Here is a 25,777-nt window from a genome sequence, read left to right as displayed (position 1 = left end):
TGGGTTGCAAACATTGCTGACCAGTGATGGTAAACATGTTGGCCTTTCCTAAGTCAGTAGAGTTCTTCTGAGTCACATTAGAAATCTGCACATATTGATATACTGGGATGTAGTGGTTCATTCACTTTTAAGCATTCAGTCAAATTTTTGCAATGAAAGCTAAAGTAAAACCTTTTTGTGTGAAATTATACATTTCAACTGTAGACATGAATGGGAACCCTTAAAGGGAAATAACATATTTAAATTTTTGGGGTGTCTGTTTAATACAGATATTGTTCCTGCATTAAAAAAGATTCAAACATGTTGAAGCCTTGATAAAATTCAACTTATTACATCATGGATGTGGACGGATGGACTGACGGACTAACTGACTGACTGACTGACTTATTAGGTTGCAGGTGTTTCTGTCTTCAGTCAGTGTTGGATTCAGCTGGATCAGTTTTAGTCTTTTCATCAGTTTGTGGTTTGTGCTGCATTTGACAGTCATATGTTTCTGCAGGGTGGCAGCAGCCGGTACCGGGTGCAGCTGACATATGCGTCATGTGAAGCAAAAGACCTCCAGTTTCTGGAGGAAGGAGAAAATGGAAACTGGTAAGTCTACACCGCTTCCATGAATTCAAAACTGTGTCCTTTCACTTTTTACCTTTGCAAAGCTCTCTAGCTATTTTTATTTTATATAAAGTGAACAGTTGTTTGACCCCATCCTGATTCTGCAAGTGTGCTCATTTAGCAACAGAAGCACAATCTCTTATGGTAGGTTAATTTTAATGAGGGGAGACAACATATCAACCCTAAAATGTTAACAAAAATGCTCTTCATCAGAGGAAATAAGTTTTTGAACCAAGACAAAAGCTGACACACCATTCACACCAGCCCTGTTTAGTACACTTTAATCAAACTCTAGTTTGCCTAGAAAGTCTGGTTCATTTCCAGAGGTGTGAATGTGGAATCGAACTCTGATCCAGACCAAAGAAGTGAACTCTGCTCTGCCTACAAACCTCAGTCCCTGTTCAGTTAAAGTGAACTCTGCTGTGGTTCAAATTTAAATTTGAATACCAAGCAGACCAGAGATCACTCCAAAAGTAGTAAATGGACTACAGCACAGGGTATCCTGGATAAATACAACCAAACTAAATGCACATCGTGCTAGCGGGAGAAATGCCTTGTGGTGTTTTACCAAAGAGAAATTCTACAAACGCTAAAATCTGATGCTACTCCTTTTCTGTTTACATTTTGTGAAGAAGGAAGATGCATTCAGTTTCATCTGAAGAGGCTTTTGTTTCATTTCCTCCAGTGGTTCTTTGTGCAGCGCCACTACAGGCCAGAAGGGGAACAGGTTTTTAAGAGGGTTTCAGAGTCTACTACCAGGGGTGCCGTCAGGAATTTTGGGCCCCATGACAAAAAATGTATTTGCCCCCCCCCTCCCCAACCCCCCCGCAGTTGCTGTTACAATTTTTTTAGTCTATTTGACCTATCAAAAGCGTCACAATTTTAAAGGCTTTCAACTGCCTTGCTTTCTTTGGTCCAATACTGATAACTAGCACAATATTTACTGCTCATGAATTTTACACGCAACAGTCCACATACAGTATGCAAGTAGGTTGCTTAAATTTTTTCTATTAGTTTTAGATTACTGAAATGTCTCTCCCCACGAGCAACAGTCATAGGCAACATGCAAAATGTACATGAGGCAATCCAGACTTCTCAAAAAATGCTATGTATTTGCATTTTATTCAAGCTGCAGTATATAACTTTAATAAAATATATGTTTTCTCCATATTTGTTAAAGCTGTCACCATGTCATGACAGTTTGTTATGAGACAGATAATATGTGAAAACAATCAATATCCTCCACCTCCTCCCTGAACTACTATTACTGGCTAAAGTAATGCAACGTTCCGACCAAAATAATCAATCAGAACCAGTAGGACGCTCTTAGCACTGTCGATCAATCTCATTCACTGACTGCTAAATGTGCTAATGGTGGAAAAACAACTTATCGTTACAGGAAAAATATTTATCTGCTGTCATTGGTAGCTATGCTAACTAGACTGAGCATTCACAATAGGCTGCGCTAGCTACAGCATAGCACAGAGTACGGGGGAGGAGGATGAGCAGCCACATGAGATTGTGATTGACAGCAGTAAAACTCTCCTGCCACTGATTGGTTGTTTCTAGATAGCAGTGGGAGAAAGCAGAGGAAATAGATTTTTCACAAATCATCTCTCATGCCATACTGTCACAACATAATGACAGTTTTAACAAATATGTGATTTTTTTTTTCCATAAAAGTTACATACTGCAGCTTTAATTTCACTTAGGAGAGGCTGGTCAGGAGGGACATGGGTTAGAGCTGCTGCTGACTGTCTCATTTGTTGTTAAATGTGATAAAAGGTACAGGTACAAGTTCAATATATGAATATGTTGGTAATTCTTTCCTTAATTCATTAAATGTTAGTGAAATAGAGGCAAGCAGTAGTCTGTAGTCTGCTATGTCTAACTATGCTGAATGGTTGATAATCTCACACAGTCTACCAACCTCTCTGAGAAAAACTGGGTTACAAATTGACACTTTTACCTCTTTCTCTGTCTTTCTATTTTTGAAAACCTAACTTTATTATTTTTCTTAGCAGCATAGTAACCGCCATAGTCATTCTAACTGCTGCTGAACACTGTCACCATCAAGCTCTCCAAGCAGGAACGAATAATTTCATGCAGATCCAGGGGGGTGTTCAGGGCAAATGTGTGCTTTTTGGTCTGGGAGTGGTAATATTTAATATTTACTGCTAAAAACAATTTTAGAAAACATAATATAATTTATTTAGTAATTGACAAGGCTCCATGTTTTTTTTTTTTATTTCTATGAACAAAAAAAAATGTGGAGGGCCCCCTGTTGGTCAGGGGCCCTTGGAATTGTCATAACCCCCCACGCCCCCTATAGAGCTCCCCGGTCTACTACTGCTCCTGTTTTTGTTTCCTTTGCTTATGTTTTCAATTGATATGCTAGAAAATCCATCCTTGGTTCATCTTCAGTGTCTTGTTTGAGGGACACTGAAGAGCTAGGTTTTTAGATGATGTGTTGAATCGGGCAGAGAGAGCAGAAGCCACACCGTGCTACCTCAGAGCCTGGACGTGCACCTCTGAAGTTTTGTAACTCAATGGTTATTGCATGCACTACTGCTACAAAAACTGGGCGATATGGAAGGTATTATTGCACTGGCATTCATATAAACCCTCTATGAAGACTCATTTTAAGAAAACACAGCTCCTACGTTCCTGTTACAAATAACAGCATATTGCTGTCTTGTCTCGCGCACACTTGATAGTAACTATCAAAATTCAGCCTTAAGTAAATGACCCCACTTACTGGCTTCCTCAGGGCCATGCAGAGACCTATGGAGGGGCAGGTGCTCAAATTTTAAAAAGGGGCACTTTGAACAAAAACTCCATACAACAACATAGCAACAACCCATATTAATCAAGACTCTAATTGGATCCTACTATATCATTGGCATCATGCGGGGAAATGCAAAGCAAATATAGTCTATATTTTCCCCAACAGGTATAAAGTTTCTGTTTCTGCTGTTGACAGTCCTGGAGGTCTGAGCTGATCTGAGACTGTCGCTGTTAAACAGACCAGAGGAGAGAAGGTCTCTGGTTATAAAGTGATGAAATAAGCAAAATTGCTGCCGTTTACTAATTAAGCCCTAATAATGTCTATTTAAACTCTAGAACAACTTGGCTGCAGACTGATTTATAGATCAAAAAACTCAAAGGGGTTTACTCTATATAATAGTTTGATGTTAGCACCTCTAAGACCTAGAATTATACGACTGGGATATCAAGGCAAAGAAAACTCAGTAGCTGCTGGTAGGGGCCATTCAGGGGCCTCCAGACATTCAGGGGCCTCTAGACATTCAGGGGCCTCCAGACATTCAGGGGCCTCTAGAAATGGTTTAATTGTAACACAGATCATAGATCTAAACCTGTAGCATTCATTTATAGAGAATGACAATGTTATTACATTTTATTTAATGCATTCAGCTGAGAAAAATTAATAGTACATTTAGGATTTAATTAGGAAGTTTACTTTGTAAAAGTTTAAAGAATCATCTTGATAGTTTGATTGTTGTGTTACCATGGCTACAATATGGTGTAATCTTTGTGTTTGAATTGGGTTTGTTCACAAATACATCACAGCAAATAACCAATAATCAGTGATTGATTTTAAACTCTGCCATTAAACCTGGTCTCCTACTCACAGACTTCACCTTATCTATATTTAAACATGTTAGTGATGCTGAAGTGCTTAGTAGGACGGTTCCGGAGGGAGGGGGGTTTCTGTCTAAGGCCCCATATTACCTTGGGCCGGCCCTGGAGGAACAGCCGCTGCGATGCGCATCTCTGGAATCCACCTGGAATCTACCTGGAATCTACCTGGAATCCCCCGGTGGCCCCTATCAGTCTGCCGATGCTTTGGGGACATTTTGATTAATTTCATTGTGGCATGTTTGGCTTTTTGCTGCAGATCTAATTATTGCTAGAATATTTTCTCTGACGTTTATTTTGTGAACTCTAAATGCTCTGGGCCGAATCTTCCTTTAACACTTGAGGTTCTGCAATAAGTTCTATTTACAGCCGCGAACCTCCAGCCCAGATCCCGTCAGCAGCGGCTTTAAACCGCCTGGTAGAAACGTTAAGCAGAGCGAACAGAGAGCAGGTGGTACCGGGTGGTACCGGGGCTTTGAGCTGCGTTGCGACTCGCGGTGACAGTCGGTACCTTGTCTTATATCAGGATGTCTGATATAAAGACAGATATTCTTTATATGTGTCGGTGGACCGACTCAAGCTGCCTGTAGCGAACCGGGCATTTAGCAGAATGATTAAGTTAAAGTCAGAAGTTTTCTCTGCAGCCGAAGCATTTCTGAGTTTAGGGGCCAGGCGGTTTTTGGCCCGCTATTGCAAGTACAATTATAAAATTATAAATAGAAACAGTTTTTCTAACGTCAGCATCAGACCTACGTTTTTATTCACAAACCAGTGTATGAAAAAATATTCTTGCCCATAATTTGATAGTTAGAGGACACAGATCCGCCCCCGTCCTCACCATGGACCCGGTGTTTGAACACCATGGAGGCTCTGAGAGTCATTATTAGACTGAGGGCAGCCAGACTAGTTTATTTTTACTAACTTATTATATTTAGCTAAATATTATTGCTGAGGGACACAAACAGGCCTTCTGACATACAGATTAAAAATAAAAAATAAAAATAAAAATTTTTTGAAAAAAAAAAACTCAAAAAGGGCACTAGGGGCATCAAGGATAAAAAGGGCAGGGGCTCAAGCCTCCTTCCCCCCCTCCTCTGCACATGCCTGGGCTTCCTACACACTTGTCTCTGTCAGAAAACGCCTGTAGATGTCTTCACCTCCATGCTTGACTCCAGGGATGGAAGTCTTATGCCTTGTTTCCACTAAGCGGTACAACATGGGTCTGTGCGGTTTGATACGCAATTTTGGCGAGATCCTTTCATTTTCTTAGTTCAGCTTGAGCTGAACAATTGCTCAATCGTTCTTGGAATGTCATTTGTTTCATTTGGATTTACAATATATACAATTTATTGCATGAAAATACTACTCTACAGTTACAAAAGTAGTGTTATGGTATGAAAACAAAAACACACATGTACATTAATCTTTGTAGCAATTGGCTACAAAGATTGCCAATTGCTGTCTGAAAAAGGTGATTTAGTTTTATTTTTGTTGGGATGGAGTTTGGTTTTGGAAAAAGAACAGATGTGCCCTAGAACAGGCATCCTCAAATTCAGGTCATCGAGAGTCCTGCAACTTCTAGCTGTGTCCATGGTCCAACACACCTGAATCAAATGGTTGGATGATCTCCTCAGTCCTGCTAATGACTTGATTTTCTAACTCGGCTGTGTTGAAGCAGAGACATATGTTAAAATGACAATACACCAAATCTCCTGGATTTGAAGACCCCTGCCCTAGCAGTTGGAGGTTTGTTGTTATCCAATATGGCTGCCTCACTTATAAAACTTAGCAATAGTTGAAATAGATGTCCATGATTCTGACAAATCAGGAAGGAGCACAGCAACAACTTCCCTGTTCAGACCTCGGTGGGACTTCCAAGGAATCTCTGACTGCATCATAACTATGATCAAGCAATCTGACACAATATTTGTTTTTAAAGGTCTCCAATGCAAATTGTGGAAGGCGAGTACAAAAAAGTTACTTTTAATGAATACTTAATCTGTTTCCTTCTAAGTGTACGTCTTCGCAAAGAAGAGAAAGCCTCTAGCTCTATGAACAAGCAGTGTCTGGAGTTGAGCTGAAAGACTGTTTTGGGCTACATGGACTTGGAGGGAACTGATACTCTGTTAGATAAAAGCTCGACTTGCTGTAACTATTCTCATTTTTCATCAGCTCATACATATTTCAGCTCTTAAGACTGTCTCCTGTCGTCTTCATCTATGGGTTTTTAAAAGGTCTCTCTCACCCGTACTTGTCTCGCCTCCATGAGGAGCATGAAGAATTCATAAGTCCCCCATTCCGTGGCTCTTTTTTGTTTTTTGTTGAATCAACTGAAGCGGAACTGATAGTGCTCTGCTGTGTGCACCAAACGTATGCTGTCCGCGTGTGGAGAGTTTTCTTCATATTTTTCTGTATTCCTAAATATGCTACTTGTGTTTTGGTGTGTTTGGGTGTATATTACACTACAGAAGCCAAATTAAGCATATGCCTGTGTTGTACATCCAGTGTACTCTGTCCTTGCTCCTGTGAGTATAGGTTGATGTACATATATGTACATATCATATATGTACATATCACATATCACTAACCCATTCAAACACATTGTTGACACTAATTTACAATATGAGCCAAATAGAGCAAGAATTACATCAAATTCATGCACAATTATTGAATTTTATTTATATTCAGACTCAGAGTAATGTTGATCTGAGGGCTGAGGCCTGCTGGTGGCTGAGTAGAGGAGGCAGCAGAGCGTACACTAATGATGCATTAAAACTTTAACCTTCTCAAGCCATATGAAACTGTCATTAATTCACAAAAGGTCAGTGTAGGGAAAAATGTCTGCACCCACATTTGCATGTTCTCTGGCTTGAAAAGAAAGGCCAAGCTAAGTTATAAAACTATTTCTTGTAACAAATCACCTCTAATTTTCACCTGCAACCATTTTCAGGTCACTGATTCTAGTTTACTAAGGGAACATAAAGCATGTTTGGATTTTCTTTAAGAATGTTGATTGAATCAGATGTAATGGTTGGTTATTATCAGAGAGTTTGTGCTCTTACAATGGACTCAACCACACCCAAAAATCTGGTTTTGGTGGATGACAATTGAATCCATTGTCCTTCTACATAATACCTTCTGCTAGTAAAGTTAGTTTCTCACCACACAACAGGATTTTTAATTTTTGGTAACGAAGAGAGATGTTAACCATCTGGCTCAAAAGACGAATTAAACATTTAATAGGATGGATGGATGGATGGTGTTATGTATGTAATAAAACAATACATTATTCAATGGCACTATTTTGTGTACTATGTGGAAGAATACCAAATGTGGTATCAGCGCATTGATCTCACTATGTTCTTGGGAGAAATGTTCAATAAACTAAGTCACGTTCCACTGAGGTTCTGTTGAGTTCATGTAGTTAAGTTATGAGAAGAAACATAACAGATGGATTTATTTTCTTGTTATGATCTGTTCACCCTCTTCAGCTGCCGCATTATACCTAGAAAGTAGCTGGTTTGAACAGGTTACTAGCCTTTAATTTAAGGCCCCCACATACTCCAGCATATGTGGGAGCCCTCATATGCTGGAGTGCCCTCATCTGCGACCCTTTGCGGAGGGCCATGCATACTCGAGGTGGACTCAAAGTGGACATTCACCTGACAAATCTGCGCAAAGGTAAATTTTTCAACTGTGTACATCTGGTAAAAACCAACCCCTCATTCTACACTATTTCTACTGAACCTTTGAATGATTGCTTGCTGGAGGCATGGACTGTGTTGAGGTTTGGAACAATTAGATTTGGTTTTACCCAATTGCTATTGTTTGGCCATGATGTGTATTTGCCAGCTCAATGCAGCTTACCGGAAATTGTGTGCGCTGTAAGCAACTCAACAAGTAGGGCCATTAAATCTTTGCCAGCATTAAAATGTATTAAACATTCTCCTTGCTTGGAATTTAATTGCTCAGTATTTGAAAGCATGAGCAACATTGACTGAATGGCTTTGTTTGTTTTCCCTGCTACCATTGACAAGCTATATATCTGTTGTGTTTGTAAACACAACGGATATGTGTGCATCTTAACTGTAGAAACAGTTGCTTTAAATGCTCACTGATTGCCATGGTTACCTACGTTTATTTTGTTGCTTTAATATTAGCTAGCATGTTGGTATAGTACTACAACATATGGTCACAATGTGATAAAATATGTTACGCTACCAAATTGACAATCGTGATCTATCAATAACCCATACGGTGAGAATTGGTGTTTAGATTGAGCTGTTCTGTGTGCGGAGAGTCTGTGCTGCTCACAGATTATGCACAATATACCGAAGTATATTGTGCATAATCTGTGAGTGTGATGGATTGAAATGTGGTTATTTCAGAGGCTGGCTAGTCTGATTTGGCTGAACAGTGGTCAAATTCAACCAGCAGGGGGAGTCTAGCGCTTGCGCTAGTTATAATGAAGAGCACCGGAACTTCCTCCTTAGTTAATAATAACCGTTGGAGCAGAAGCACCGTGTCCAGCTCTTTTATTAAAACACTCCCCTTCTTCAGGTATGAGTATATATATATACCCGCCTGTATATTGTAAATGAGTTTATTAACTTTCAGAAAGCTGTGAGTTCTTTTGGCACTCCGAATGTTAAATTCTGTTGTTAGCTCCATTGTTAGCGCTGTTGCTAACATACTGCTGTTAAATCGAGTTAATAATAACCGTTGGAGCAGAAGCACCGTGTCCAGCTCTTTTATTAAAACACTCCCCTTCTTCAGGGCATTTACATTTGGAGGCACCGCTCGGATGTTGATGGTGAGGCGCTGGAATCCTACAGCAGAGGAGAACGCCCCATATCAACCATCCCATTATCAAAACCCAGGTAGTGGAGAGTGCAGCTACAACAAGGTGACGCCCAGCCAAGAGGACTGTGTATTCTGAGGTGCAGAAAAGTTACTAGGAAACAACAGTTCTGCGGTAACTGGCAAACACTATTCTTCAGCACACTTTACCACTGACGTAGAAGAAGAAAAAAATATATATACATATATGAAAAAAATGGATTCAGAAATGGACAATCTACAGTTTGAAATTAAAGGAGCCCTCTTCCAACTTACCAGTGTTTCCTGGGAATTTCAGGAACAAGCAATGACAATATTTCAGGCAAAAGTCGTAATATTCTTGTTTCAATGATCAGCAAGTATATTGAAAGTGACGAACTGAGACAATTAGAGGATGAAGGAATGTCAGCTTTGCTGAGTTTAATGGACATGATAAAATCAGTGCAGACAGTTGTCAAAAACAACGCAGCAGAAAAAGAAAATGAGGAGGACGAGAAATTAAGCAGAGAACTGGAACAACTAAAACTCATAGTTCAACAGAAAGAAACTGAAATGAAAACCCTGGCAAACAAAAATACAAAGGACATTAGAACAGTGTTTGCCCAGGCTTCCCCTGCCCATGAAAACAACCCCCCATGGAGAAAAGAATTTAAGATCTCAGGTCAAATTGGCGACCCTGGACAAAAGGACAGGTTAACATTTTCCAGTTTGGCCCGCCAAATAGACAATGGTCTTAGCAAAGGTTACCCTGAACCAGAGATAGTGGATGCTGTCATTAGGGCAATAGTACCTGGCCTACAACTGCGCAGCTACTTAGAAGGAAAGAGTGACCTGTCCCTTCCCACTCTTAGGAGAATCCTTCGTTCACATTATCAAGAGAGAAGTGCAACTGAGTTATATAAACAACTTACCACAGAAGTGCAGAGCAGCAGAGAGACAGCACAGAATTTTGTGATCAGAGCAATGGACTTGCGCCAAAAAATATTGTTTGCTTCACAAGAGGCTGAGTCTGGCCTTAAGTACGATCCTGCATTAGTGCAAAGCATGTTCATGCACACGGTTCTCACAGGCCTTCAGAGTGATAACATAAAGACTGATCTCCAACCTCACTTGTTGAAATCAAGTACTTCATGTGAGCTGCTCTTAGAGGTTCTCAATACTGCCTCTGCTAATGACAAAGAGAGACAGGATAAGAAGAGAAACACCACACAAAGGTCCACCGGTGTGCACGCAGTTCAGTCTAATGATACAAATAATGAAAGGAGACATGGGGGACACCAAAATGTTGCTGCACTTCCCCCAGATGTGCTGTCTGACCTGAAAGAAATCAAAGCAGATATGGTTTTGCTCAAAGATCTCAAAACTGAAGTTGCACAAATCAGAGAATCCATTTACAACAAAGAAGATAAAACTAAATTACAACCTGATGTGTGTCAAGAAGCAGAATATGGTTTTCCCCACCACAGGGCTTATGCTACTCCACAGCTTGCTCCCTGGAGCACCGAGGGTGCAGCTGCTCATCATCAAAGAGGACCTCTGCAGGAATATCAAGGAACCTATGATCCGAGGTCAATTAGAGGAACTACTCAATTTCAACAGAGATTTGCACCACAAAGATACCCAGTTCCACGCCCCAGACCAAGGTGCCTTGCATGTCAGCAGCAGGGAGAAAATTTCTGCCAGCACTGCTACAGGTGTGGAAGCAGCGAACATTTCCAGGCTGGATGTAGAGGATATCAACGCACGCCCTCCACTGCAAGAGAACACCCTTTAAACGAAGGAAGGTTGCCCCCGAGGGACAGGGAGTAACCATGTGCACCAAAACGTCCCAAAAATGTGCCAATTGTGGAGGAATGGAAGGATCCCAAACGTTTGGACAATGTTCAGTGTGCAAAAGAGTACTTTACTGTTCCAAGGAGTGCCAGGAGAGTCATTGGCCAGAACATAAAGAGTGTAAGCCACCCACAAACACTGAAACAACTGCTGAAAACATACATCTTTCTTTTTACAACTATGACAGGTAAAAAGAAAAACACACTATCAAAGAAAGACTCTACATTAGTTGACCTTGTTGGGAAGAAGTGTCTTGTTAGCTGCTATCTACAGCAGAAGAAAACACAGGCGCTCTGGGATACTGGTTCGCAGGTTTCTGCAATTGATGAAGCCTGGAAAGCGGAGAACATCCCAGACGCGAAACTTCGAGATATAGCAGAAATTGTTAACTCAGATGTTCCCCTACAACTTGAGGGTGCTAATGGCACATAAATGCCATACATAGGATGGGTAGAAGTAATGTTTAAACTAGCAGCTGGTCTTGAAGGGTTCTATGTTCCAATGGTTGTTATGAGAGGCAGCCATCTTCCCCGTCCCATAATAGGCTTTAATGTTATTGAACGTATTATTATTAACAGACAGAAACAAATGAACTATGAAGAGACAGAGGAACTTTTAAAAACAGTGAACATGGCTTTCCCAAAACTGAAAAAAGGAAATGAAAAAGCTTTCATTAAAGCAGTGAGTGTGGAGCGAACAACCCTCACAGACAGGGACAAGACAAACTGGAAAGACTCCCTGAATAAACTTGTCTTTGCCTACAACTGCACACGCACAGAGGTGACAGGATTCTCACCATTTTATCTGTTATATAGCCGCTCCCCAAAACTACCCATTGACTTGTTGTTCGGTTTACCAGCAGAAACCGGTAACCAGGATCACCATGCTTATGTTGAACAGTGGAAAGAAAGGATGCAGCAGGCGTATGCCATTGCACAAGAAAATGTGCAGAAATCTGTCCAAAGAAACAAAAGAATCTATGATGCAAAAGTAAGGAGCTCAATTTTGTTTCCAGGAGACCGGGTGCTAGTGAGGAATTTGACTCCTCGTGGTGGTCCTGGTAAACTCAGGAATTATTGGGAGGATGTCATACATACCGTTGTTCGCCAAGTGGGAAAAGATGTCCCAGTGTATGAACTAACACCTGAACATGGGAAAGGAAGATGTAGAACACTTCACAGGAATCACATCTTGCCTTGCAATCACTTACCACTGGAAACTAGGACAAACAGACCTGTAAAGAATAAAAGAAAAGCTACAGCAAAAGAGGACACTAGGGAGGAATGTGAGGAAGAGGATGATGAAGATGATTATTATCCCATGAACTTATTTCATTCATCAATTCAGCCAGCGACATCAGCAAGTGAGGCACCTGTAGCTACACCTGATTCTTCTGAACCAGCACCAATGGAGCGCGCATTGGAAGCTCACCAGCTTGACTTTGATTCTGAACATCAGTCAGGAAACCAGGTGATTCAAACTCAACACTCACCTGATACTGGTGCAGCGACATCCATGACCCCAACTGATCACACTTGTTGCTCTTCTGAATGTGAAATGGACATAAGACCACATCGACCACAAAGACTGCGTCGGCCCCCAAAGACACTAAAATATGATAAAATGGGTTCTCCATCGTGTTACAGTATTGCTGCACTTCCCACTTATGCAAGACTTCCAACTTGGATGCATCCTGTACAGCTATGCAACAACCAGCACCTTTACTTGTATGGACTGTAAAATGAAATATGTGGACTTTTTCCAAATGTGGCACTTAAGAAGTGAAAAGAAAAGCAGACTGGTTTTGAGGATGCTTAAGGCACCACAAGTGAGGACATTATAAACTTGCTTATATGATTTATAAGAAATACTGTGAACTGACTTATGTGGAAATTTAAAATTTCACTGTTCTTTAGCAGTGTTCATGAAGCTTTTCTAAGTTTTTCGAGTGACAAAATGTGACTCAAAAGATTGTATGTTTCATAACTCCAGGTTTGTAAGACTCATTGTAGAACCGCCCTTATAAAAGTATTTCATGATGTTGAGGACAACATCTAACTTTGAGGGGGAGTATGTGATGGATTGAAATGTGATTATTTCAGAGGCTGGCTAGTCTGATTTGGCTGAAGCAGTGGTCAAATTCAACCAGCAGGGGGAGTCTAGCGCTTGCGCTAGCTATAGTGAAGAGCACCGGAACTTCCTCCTTAGTTAATAATAACCATTGGAGCAGAAGCACCGTGTCCAGCTCTTTTATTAAAACACTCCCCTTCTTCAGGTATGAGTATATATATATACACGCCTGTATATTGTAAATGAGTTTATTAACTTTCAGAAAGCTGTGAGTTCTTTTGGCACTCCGAATGTTAAATTCTGTTGTTAGCTCCGTTGTTAGCGCTGTTGCTAACATACTGCTGTTAAATCGAGTTAATAATAACCGTTGGAGCAGAAGCACCGTGTCCAGCTCTTTTATTAAAACACTCCCCTTCTTCAGGGCATTTACATGAGCAGCACAATATTCTTCATTGCTCTGTGAGCAACTTTAGTATTGAACTGAAGATTGCCATTGCTATAATTGTCTTTGTTTTCACTGTAACTCTCATTTTATCTCATCTCAACTTTTGTTTGTTACAGTTCTAGTGTAATTAGTGTGACTCTGTGTAGATGCTTCATATACTTATGATAAAGTTTCGGGATGGGATTTATACAGAATATAAACTGTGAAAAGTGTTATTGTTTTAAAGCTACTGCAGTGTCTCAGTGAAGACCCTTCTCTTTATTGTGTTCTATATTCTAGGCTAATCAAGAACCTTTTAACAGAGGGGCCAAGGCTGGTCCTTTTCTCTACACTTCAAACACCATCTAAAGGAGGTCACTCTATTAAATAACAATACTGGCCACTTCTGACTAACTGCCAATGGCTTTACTCTAACACCCACTCATCTTCTCCCGTCTTCCGCCCTTTACTCCAGCCTCATAATTGCTTCCTCACTCTCCAGTGGCACTGAAGGAAATGGATTGGGTAAATGTGAGCAGACCAGTGCTGCAGGGATGGGAGGAAGAGTATAGCTCATGGATAGGAGGTTGGAGTATGTGGGGATGGAAGAGCTTTGGTATGATGCGTTGAATTTTAATATCATTGAATCCAGCCTGTTGCTTGAAATATGCATATCTTTTTTAAACACTTTATTTTCAGATTTAATTTTTATATTTTTAACCAAATGACAGACAGATATAAGACAACTCTAACAATACATACCACCTAGTGGTACGTCATACGAACATTTAATGAGGACTTAGCCAAATGTATAGAAAAAACAAAACTCCAGCTATGATTTATAAAAACACAATATCCCTGTGTGTGTCTGCACTGAGGAAAGCTATCATCCAGGTTATCATATCTTCTCCGATTTGGCTTTAGTTCAATGAAACACCGTGAACTGCATTAGACATTAGATGTATGCAAACAGAGGATGAATGAATATGATTAAGGTAAAGGAGTCCTGGGAAGATAACCTGGGAATACAAGTTACTAACAAAGCCCTGGAGTCTAGCATCTATTCCTTTGCTATGCCAAATTTTGACAGCAGAGAGAGGATTTGATGTTGTAGGGGCCCAGATAAGTGGTTGTTTAATAACTGCATTGAGACCAAATGGAGATCAAGTTTCTGACCATAAGATTCTTCATGTGACCACCACAATTAGGAAAAGCTGAACATGTCATAGGAATAGATGAAATATGGGTTTCAAGTGGAGCTCTGTAGCAGACCAATGTGGACCATAAATATTTTCTGAATATTTGCTGCTCAATAATAATTTAGGTAAAACTGAGCATCCATCTATAAAAATATGCACATCTCATCTTTTCCCCCCTGTCACATTTCTGTCTGTTTCAGATGTGAATTACTTCACTCTTTGTGTTGGACTATCTGATAAATTCATGGAGGGAGCAGCTGTAATGTGATAAAATATAAAAGAGATGAAGGGATGTGATAATTTTTTAAAGCACTGTAGCCATGTAATTTCTCTGTGTGAAAATACGCAGCAGTTTTTCTTTTATTTTCTTCCCTCCACCCATCTCAAGCCCACTGCATGTCTTTATATTTTATCCTGTTTAACAAGGTCAGATCTCCCTCCATTGCCCATTGTTGTGTTATGAAAGAGTAATTGTTCACAGCCTTAATGTTTACCCACTTAAAGTTCTGGTGCTGTCAGACTTTAGAAGAGAAAGCAAAAAGAAACTCAGCAGTCAGAAAATGAAAGCCTTTACTTGTTTCTGTCATAATTGGCAGCGTCATGTGGTTATAACATTAAGAAGGATATGTATTATGAAAATTTAATAAATATTAAATTAGGTCTGATGAGATTTTCTCATCTCTATAGAAAGACACTCTAACTTTGTTTCTCTGTATTCTTTAAATAACCCTAAACCCAAAAAATCCCTTTTATATGTCTGCATTATGCATTTTGTGTTTTCTTGTTGGTATGCACTAATATATATATATATATATATATATATACACTGCTCAAAAAAATAAAGGGAACACTCAAATAACACATCCTAGATCTGAATGAAAGAAATATTCTCATTGAATACTTTGTTCTGTACAAAGTTGAATGTGCTGACAACAAAATCACACAAAAATCATCAATGGAAATCAAATTTATTAACCAATGGAGGCCTGGATTTGGAGCCACACACAAAATTAAAGTGAAATAACACTACACGCTGATCCAACTTTAATGTAATGTCTTTAAAACAAGTCAAAATGAGGCTCAGTATTGTGTGTGGCCTCCACGTGCCTGTATGACCTCCCTACAACGCCTGGGCATGCTCCTGATGAGGTGGCGGATGGTCTCCTGAGGGATCTCCTCCCAGACCTGGACTAAAGCATCCGCCAACTCCTGGACAGTCTGTGGTGCAACGTGACGTTGGTGGATGGAGCGAGACATGATGTCCCAGATGTGCTCAATCGGATTCAGGTCTGGGGAACGGGCTGGCCAGTCCATAGCTTCAATGCCTTCATCTTGCAGGAACTGCTGACACACTCCAGCCACATGAGGTCTAGCATTGTCCTGCATTAGGAGGAACCCAGGGCCAACCGCACCAGCATATGGTCTCACAAGGGGTCTGAGGATCTCATCTCGGTACCTAATGGCAGTCAGGCTATCTCTGGTGAGCACATGGAGGGCTGTGCGGCCCTCCAAAGAAATGCCACCCCACACCATTACTGACCCACTGCCAAACCGGTCATGCTGAAGGATGTTGCAGGCAGCAGACCGCTCTCCACGGCGTCTCCAGACTCTGTCACGTCTGTCACATGTGCTCAGTGTGAACCTGCTTTCATCTGTGAAGAGCACAAGGCGCCAGTGGCGAATTTGCCAATCCTGGTGTTCTCTGGCAAATGTCAAGCGTCCTGCACGGTGTTGGGCTGTGAGCACAACCCCCATCTGTGGACGTCGGGCCCTCATACCATCCTCATGGAGTCGGTTTCTAACCGTTTGTGCAGACACATGCACATTTGTGGCCTGCTGGAGGTCATTTTGCAGGGCTCTGGCAGTGCTCCTCCTGTTCCTTCTTGCACAAAGGCGGACGTAGCGGTCCTGCTGCTGGGTTGTTGCCCTCCTACGGCCTCCTCCACGTCTCCTGGTGTACTGGCCTGTCTCCTGGTAGCGCCTCCAGCCTCTGGACACTACGCTGACAGACACAGCAAACCTTCTTGCCACAGCTCGCATTGATGTGCCATCCTGGATGAGATGCACTACCTGAGCCACCTGTGTGGGTTGTGAAGTCCGTCTCATGCTACCACGAGTGTGAAAGCACCACCAACATTCAAAACTGACCAAAACATCAGCCAGACAGCATAGGTACTGAGAAGTGGTCTGTGGTCCCAACTGCAGAACCACTCCTTTATTGAGTGTGTCTTGCTAATTGCCAATAATTTCCACCTGTTGTCTATTCCATTTGCACAACAGCAGGTGAAATTGATTGTCAATCATTGTTGCTTCCTAAGTGGACAGTTTGATTTCACAGAAGTTTGATTTACTTGGAGTTATATTGTGTTGTTTAAGTGTTCCCTTTATTTTTTTTGAGCAGTGTATATATATATATATATATATATATATATATATATATATATATATATATACATATACATATATACATTATTATAGTACAATAATAGTTAAAAACTTCATTAAAATGCTCTTTGCAGCATGAAGGCAGTGGATGTTCCAACTAAATCAGAAGGCTTGCTGTCACTAAAATCTACATGATGTGAGTGTTGGTCTGTGCTATGTCAGACACACGGCGCAGTGCTGAGCCACCAAGGCACATATGACCTGTCAGGAGAACTGTCCCTCCTGGACGTCTTGATGTATGTCCAGGTCTGCTGGTGATTCCAGTTTTCCAGAAAGATTTATTTAGTTTTTTCTCATCTGAAATGAGGGAGGTGTTATTGCAATTTTCTGTGATCTCTGTTCACCACTGAACCCTGATGACCCCTCATCCATGTCATGGTGATAAACTACTTCAATGTATCATTTGGAGTTTTTATGTTATTTATTGTTGCTCTTTTTAATGACTTTATTCAAGTTTAGTTTAGTGAGATCACAGTTGGGATCATAGAACCAAAGGGTCGTGGTATGTACAGTTAAGTTCATAATTATTCATACACCTGACAGATTTGAGTTTCAAATAATCTTAACATGTTCCCTCTAAATTAAAAATAATAATAAAGAAATGGTGTTCTACACTGCCTGGCCAAAAAAAAAGTCGCCACCTGGATTTAACTAATCAAACAGGTACAAGCCTCCTATTGGATAAGTACTGCATAGGCGATTATCTTTCAGCTGGCAACAAGTTATTTAACCCCAGCTGATGCAATGAGTAACTCCTCATTTCTTAAACAACCATGGCAAAAGGCACATCCTGTGGTCGTGGAAAAGACGTTAGTCTGTTTAAGAAGGGTCAAATCATTGGCATGCATCAAGCAGAGAAAACATCTAAGGAGATTGCAGAAACTACTAGAATTGGGTTAAGAACTGTCCAACGCATCATTAAAAACTGGAAGGATGGTGGGGAAGCATCGTCTTCCAGGAAGAAATGTGGTCGGAAAAAAATCCTGAATGATCGTGATCGGCGATTACTTAAACGTTTGGTCAAATCAAATCGACGAAAAACAACAGCAGAACTCAGGAGTATGTTTAATTGTGAACGCAAAAGTCACACATACATATCCCCCACCCCCACACAGCCATATTGTTCTGCACTTTGCACTGTCACATCATCTGTACTTTGCCATAATTGGACCTGCTGCTACTTCTTTGGTGTGGTTGAGTGCCTTTAGTTAATTTAGTTGTATATATTGTTATTATTATTATTGTGTGTTTGCTTATTTTTACTGTATATATTTGACCTTTTGAACGGGAGCTGCAATGGAAATTTCGTTGAATTCTGTTCAATGACAATAAATGCTATCTATCTAAAAGCATTTCCACACGCACAATGCGAAGGGAACTCAAGGGGTTGGGATTGAACAGCTGTGTAGCCGTAAGAAAACCTCTAATCAGTAAGGCTAACCAGAAAAAAAGGCTTCAGTTTGCTAGGGAGCATAAAGATTGGACTCTGGAGGAATGGAAGAGGGTCATGTGGTCTGATGAGTCCAGATTTACCCTGTTCCAGAGTGATGGGCACATCAGGGTAAGAAGAGAGGCAGGTGAAGTGATGCACCCATCATGCCTAGTGCCTACTGTACAAGCCTGTGGGGGCAGTGCTATGATCTGGGGTTGCTGCAGTTGGTCAGGTCTAGGTTCAGCAACATTGTGTGCCCAAAGAATGAGGTCAGCTGACTACCTGAATATACTGAATGACCAGGTTATTCCATCAATGGATTTTGTCTTCCCAAATGGAACGGGCATATTCCAAGATGACAATGCCAGGATTCATCGGGCTCACATTGTGAAAGAGTGGTTCAGGGAGCATGAGACATCTTTTTCACACATGGATTGGCCACCACAGAGTCCAGACCTTAACCCCATTGAGAATCTTTGGGATGTGCTGGAGAAGGCTTTGCGCAGTGGTCAGACTCTCCCATCATCAATACAAGATCTTGGTGAAAGATTAATGCAACACTGGATGGAAATAAATCTTGTGACACTGCAGAAGCTTATTGAAACAATGCCACAGCGAATGTGGGCTGTAATCAAAGCTAAAGGCAGTCCAACAAAATATTAGAGAGTGTGACCATTTTTTGGTGGCGACTTTTTTTTTGGCCAGGCAGTGTATATTTTCCAGGCACATGATCCCATCTTGTAGCACAGTCATGTAAATCATGTAAATTTTTCGGCATGCCAGAATGGTTGTCATGGGAGATTAAAGGATTTTTCAAACATGCATAAACATGAATAACATGAATAAAAGCAACACACATGTTTTTGATGAGGGAATAACACTACAACATGACATAAAGCTCAACAATGTTGATATTGCATGAATACCCTTTAATGATTTTGAGTGGCCCAGCCAGAGCTCTGACTTGAATCTGATAGAGAATCTTTAAATCTTTAAAAGATTAGGGTGATGGGAAGGAGGCCTTCCAACCCTGAAGATGTGGAGCTCATCACCACTGCCTAATTAAAGGGGTATCAATATAGTTTGACAGCCCTTTTTTGTTTTATTTAAATATACATAGAAACTGAGTAATTTTTACTGATGCTCTTGTTTTATGTTTTGAGTGAAACAGTCTCATTTCCTGCCAGAACCAAACTTTGACTCTGGTGCTGACAGATGAGTCTGCCAGAGGTAGGAGTCATTTGGGTCTTAAATGTAGAAGAAAACTCGCTTGATGTTATCTGCATCAGATTCTGCTGATCAACTTATTTCTTAGGTCAATCAGGCACTGGAAGATGCTCTAGTGTCTCTGCTCCCTCTGTGCTGCTGCTTTCTTTGCCTTCGATCATATAACTGTGTAACACTTGTTCCACAGTTGCCTCTGCCTCCAGGGTGGATCAGAGGTGTAACACTGGAGGAAGAACTTTTTCACTCCCATTCCCTCTTGAGAACTTTCAGCTGATTGTGATGTGTAAAGAGCAAGTAGATCATGAACTAAAAGTATGATCTAAAAAGAACTGTCTAGATTTGCATCAGTCACAACACTGACTGATTTCCCCCTTAAAACATCCATTTCTATTTGTGTTCTTTGTTCCCTCTGTCTCTAACAAATCCTCCTTTACCTCCTATTAAACCTGAACCTGGTTCCTGGATGATTACGGTAGACTTGCTTATTTTGTTTTGGTGTTTTGACTCTAAAATAACTTCTCATTCTCTCTCCTTTTTTTCTGCTTTTGTTCCTTGCTTGCCATTTCACATATATTTGAAGCAAACTGACCTCTCTGGATAGCATTTGAGCTTCACTGTATTTGGAATTTATTTTTTAAATTCTCTCTGCTGCCTGTGATGACTACTCCTGTCTGTCTTCCTTCTAGGTTTCTTCCCTTTACTTCAGTCTGAGTTGTGATTCCTGAATGTGACCCTGTGTGTTTCTCATGTTTCATCATTTGCTCACTATGAAGTTGAACTGACTGTTTTTCTCCCTGTTTTTCCAGATATCTTCAGTGATCTGTGTACAGCAGCACTCTCTGAGTCTGAAGAAAACAACGTCAGTACTTGGGAAGATGTATCTCAGGACTGCAAATAAATACCAGTGGACTGTTGTAATCCATTTGGCTTTGATCTCAGACATTGATCAGCTTAATAACTGCAGCCTTCAACATGTAATTTAAAAGGATTGTAACTACTTGTACTTCTTTCTAATGGACTACAGATATGCCTTGCTCTTATTGTTGTAATTTTTTTTCGTTTGATTCACTGATGTTTGTCAGTGAGACTCTGGCAGGAAGAAGCTGGAACTTTCTCAAGTGCCACTGTTAGAAAACCTACTCCTATATTTTAAAAATCATTTCTACTAGGGATGCGCAATATATCAGCACTAACATCAGTATCAATCGATTAGTAACTTTTTTAATACATCGATTTGATAAATAAAACTAGGCCAATATTAACAACTGATATTTTTTTCTATATTGTTGCCATTTGTTTATGGACGGGAGAGAAGGAGGTTGGTCGTGTGGTATTTTTTTGGTCATGTGATAGTAATGTTGATGCAGCAAACTTCAAACAGAGAAGCACTGGGAAAGTGAGACATATATAGTATTGGTTATTAGCCATATCAGCAATATTGATATTGATATTGGCCCAAATGTTCATATTGTTGCATCCCTAATTTGTACTCCCACTGAGTGGAGCGGCTATATACAGTAAACACATCCCATAACTTCAGATTTACAGTCTCTTCAGAAACTATTCAGAGCCACTTTTTAAAATTATTTTCAATACAGTTAAAAATGCTGCTGGTAAAATGTGCTAAATATGTGAAAAGAGGAAATTGACATTTACTGACATCAGCAAATTTTCTTGAAGCTGCTTTCTTCCGCTCCTAAAGCTGTTCTTTAATAGCTTCTGTAGAAAGAAGGGAATAACTTCTCCATAGCCCCTTCACTGCCCTGTCACAAAAACAGGTGTCTCCTGGTAAATGCTTGATATTCTTTATTGTATTCTCAGCCTGAGTATTTAGTGTTTTAGTTTAATTACATCAAAATGTTTTGCCACACAGGTCAAAATTATGACTTGAAAAGGACATGTGGACCCCCAAAAATGAAAAAAAAATCCAGAAATGTGACTTTTATTTTTACCCAACCAGCAAACTAAAAATTTTATGTTTTAATGAATTGAATTAAAACATTTGTAGAAAATGTATCTATAAATCAGTATAATTCTGATTTATAGATACATAAATCAGTGTAAATCTGAGACATAAATGGGGTTCTTGCTCCACTGATCTGCCTGACTCAACCCTCTGCATTATCTAGAACAAAACAACAAAAAAAACACAAAATGTCTCCTTTGTGGCTGCATTGCCTCATTATACAATACACATGTGAAAACAAAACTCTTAAGAGATCTGAATATTTTCTGAGGAGACTGTTCTGACTTGCCTTTGTGCACATCTGTAAGAAATTAATAGCTGCAGAATTACTTCAAAATACTTAAATTACTTTAACAGCTCTTAATATAAAATATCTTTACTTGGTTTTACATAAGTGGAAATCCTGAAAAAAGATGTTGATGATACAAAATTATAACTAATGATTTTTATGTCACTCAGGGGCATAATGGCAATTTTTGCAGAGTTAGTTTGTTGGGGCTTGTTTACTGTGTTTTAGTTGACTTCAGAGCTGGTTATGTTTTTTGTTTGAGCAGATAGAAATGCTAAAGGGGTTCATCTGCATACTGATAGATCAGCTTCATGAAGAGGGGTTCTGCTCCAACCAGAGTTAGCTCTTATGAGCCTAAAAGTGGAACAAGGCCGTGATGCCAATAGCACAGTATGCAGAGTCACATGCAACCTTGAGTAAATGACCATCTTGGGCTTGGACTGATTGGTGCAACATAAACACATTTCTTCTGTCAGGGGTTCTTGCATCTTGGAAAGTCTAATTCACAACAAATTCTTTTTATCAGCTAAAGATGGTTAAATCACTTCCTGGCAGAAAAAACCATCAAATCTGATGTGTTTTACATTTTCTTCTTTGTACATCATCATGGAAAGTATGAGGAAGAAACCAGATGTCTTTTGAAGGAAATGATCATTTCGGTGTTCAGAAACCGATTTGTCTCTGCAACATGTTATGCTTCATGGCCCAGAGAAAAGCTCACACTCATTTCTACATAATGAGATTCTGTTCAAAACATTTCACACTTTGAGTTGCTGTTTTTGACTTTACACCTGCAGACAGGACACACTCAAATATTGTTTCTAATATTTGTTATTGGGCTGCACAGTGACAGGAAAATAAATGCTTAGTGGTTATATTCAGAAAACTGTTTGACACCGTTTCTTATGTATAATTAACTTGTTCTGACACATTTCTGTTTGTTACATTTCAGGGTCAGCAGCAGAAGGACTTGTTTATTCAGCTCACTTTCACATACTGTTTAAATTTCCATCACAATATTTTTAAGACCAAGAGTGAAAGCTAAATATTTTACTACAGTAGTTGCGTTTCAAAATTTAGTGCTGGTCCCCAATCTGTGAAAGCTGCCATTTTAAATCAGGGACACTGTAAACTATTCTAACTATAATCTAAAGTACACTGAATAAAAAGTTCTGACTATTAAACAATATGCCCTAAAGACTTTGAGAACTAATCTTCAGTAAACAGCGTATGTTTCATGATGTAGATAAAACATTTGTCTTCAACTGATATTGAATCTATTTTATCTTTTACTGCTGTGTCTATATACACTTGTTCCCCTCTGTTGAACATGCATCTTTGAACATTTGTATTTTGATGACATCACTTTGAGAACCTTGATATATAGCTTCCCGGTTTCACTCCCAGATGGATTATATCTTGTTTAAATTACCCTGGCTACAAGCTGTAATGTGTTTGAAATGAAAGAATACATCAGAGTTTATCACAGGTTGTCAGATAACTGGACACATACCATAGGGAAAGATATTACTGTGCTACAGTGTAATATAGAGTGAACCCCTTAATGAGTATATTAATGAATGATTTGTTTATAAGAATTGATCCATGAGTGTAATTTGCATTGATCCACATATTTTGTTTGACCAGAATTAATTGGAAAATGCTGTATCTTTCTTTAGGAAATAATTCTGTTATACTGCATCATGGACAATGCTATAATCTTTTCAACTCTAGAATGTATATTGTATCTGTTATTATATTGTACATATTGCTCACAATGATGAAATACCTTAACAATATGAAAATTGTTGCCTTGTTTCTTTTGGACTTCTCTTTTTTTTCTCTATTCTATAGGGTGCCTGATAGGTGAAAATGTGATGCAAAATCCAAAACAAAAAGAAAAGAACTGCAATCACAGAATATAGGAGCAAAAACCTCCAATCAACAAAACAAATGCAAACAAAAATTGTTGCAACCACTGGAAATAGAAGCAAAATGAAAATGCTGCAATTGGCAAGTATGAAATGCTGAAAGATTTTTTCATAAAATGGAACTTCTAGACCAGTAGGGGGAGTATGGAGCAGGTATTTTGCTATTTGCAGCATTTTCCATTTTGCTTCCATTTCCTGTGGATGCAGTATTTTTCTGTGTGCATTTGAATTGCATTCTTTCTCCACGTCTCCAGGCAGGCAGCCTGTAACATCATCAACACTAGTTTTACATGATAGAATAATCAGAGCTTGCCCAATATCCACACATTCTTGTAAACCTCTTAATTTTTCTTAGATTTGTGGTACATGCTAGTCTGTAACCTATGCTTTCTATTCATTACACCCAGGCAAAATATTAAAAGTTTGCTCAGAGTACAATATAATAATTATATTGGCAGCTGTCTTTGTATGTGTTTTTAGTTTAACATGTAAGTTTGATCTTAAAGGGGCCGTATTATGAATTTTCCAGGCACATCATTCTATTTTATAGCACAATAAAGTAATTATGTTACCTTCAGTTAGTATAGAAATATTGTATATATCAAACATGACTTAAAAGAAATTTGACTTCCCACTTACACGCCTTGAAATTGGCCTTTGTCTCTTTAAAAAGCCCTTGCTCTTTCCGACACTGCTTTCAGCACATCATCACAACAATCCTCCTTCATATATCTGTTTTTATGAGCATTGGATTGAGGAGTAGTTTGTATTTGGTTATTTGTTTTTTTAAGGATCCCCATTACTCTGTGCCATAGTACACACTATTCTTCCTAGGTTCCACACCAAACATTACAATTCATCCTTTACAGACATTACAAAAAAAGACCTAATGTTATTCCGTATCATCAAAAACATACCTGGAGTGTTGATTTGATCCTTTTATGTACGTTTGAGGAATCCATTCAGGGCACCTAAACTCTTGCTCTCGCAATGCCCCTCCTATTTCTACAAAGCTATGGGAGTAGCAGAAGTTTTTGGCAAACACTTGGAACCTTTGAGTCTGGTGAGCACATAACATAACATGAGATAAAACTCAAAAAGCCGATTCTACAGAGTGATCACGGGACTGAACAATATTGACTGGTAAAGTTAGGAATCACCATTTCCACATTTGGATCAATGAGACAAAAAGAGACACAATTCTCCACATTATCATGAAGACTTAATTTACAGAAGTTCACAAGTTTATTTTTTAAAACTGGCACGATATGTAGTTATGAACATTTACATATAAATGCATAATATTATAGCCAGCTGGCTAGTTTCCATCTTTAGTCCCATTGGCAGGTTGATGTTTAAAGCACAATAAGAGAGAGTTGTTGAGACGAGATTTTATCAGGATCAATCCTAAGACTCATGTTGTCTGCTTCGTTTGAATGCAGGGTTGTATTGTAATTATGTAAGACTGTGTTCAAATAAAAGTCTTGTGAGTTGGCTACTGAGGAAAAGAAAGTAAAGCATTGCTACTGATTTCTAACACATGAATCATAAAAGGTCTCAGTGGATGTCTGTTTTTCTGTCATTGATCATGAATCCTCTGGAAATGTGGAGGAGTGCCATTCCAGCCGGGTCTGCGATCCTTCTGAAGAGGAAGAGAGGATTGAATGCATAATGTATTCTGCCTTTCCAGTGCCAATTTGTTTTATCTGCTTTTCACTGTTCCTCCCAACCACGCCCCTCCATGTATCACTGTCATTGCCCACTTGAGCGTTGAAGTCCCCCAGCAGAACAAGGGAGTCCCCAGGAGGAGCACTCTCCAGTACCCCCTCTAAGGACTCCAAAAAGGGTGGGTA

At 39.7% G+C, this 25,777-nt stretch overlaps 1 protein-coding gene across 3 annotated transcripts in view; it reads left to right on the top strand.

Moving 5' to 3' along the window:
• mcf2l2 (MCF.2 cell line derived transforming sequence-like 2) overlaps nucleotides 1-24,510 on the top strand; it is a 110,776-nt gene extending 86,266 nt beyond the window's left edge. For 2 of the 3 annotated variants that reach the window (XM_032572508.1, XM_032572506.1), the window contains 3 exons: nucleotides 500-591; nucleotides 13,736-13,809; nucleotides 20,545-24,510. In XM_032572508.1, coding sequence (XP_032428399.1) covers nucleotides 500-591; nucleotides 13,736-13,809; nucleotides 20,545-20,636 — 258 coding nt within the window. In that variant the 3' untranslated portion in view covers nucleotides 20,637-24,510. The remainder of the gene's footprint in view (nucleotides 1-499; nucleotides 592-13,735; nucleotides 13,810-20,544) is intronic. The other variant, XM_032572507.1, reaches the window with a different exon arrangement.
• The last annotated feature ends 1,267 nt before the right edge of the window (nucleotides 24,511-25,777 follow it).

The sequence above is a fragment of the Xiphophorus hellerii genome, chromosome 9 (genome assembly GCF_003331165.1).
Source record: "Xiphophorus hellerii strain 12219 chromosome 9, Xiphophorus_hellerii-4.1, whole genome shotgun sequence".
In the NCBI taxonomy this organism is placed as follows: domain Eukaryota; kingdom Metazoa; phylum Chordata; class Actinopteri; order Cyprinodontiformes; family Poeciliidae; genus Xiphophorus; species Xiphophorus hellerii.
This window is presented reverse-complemented; position numbering and strand designations above follow the sequence as displayed.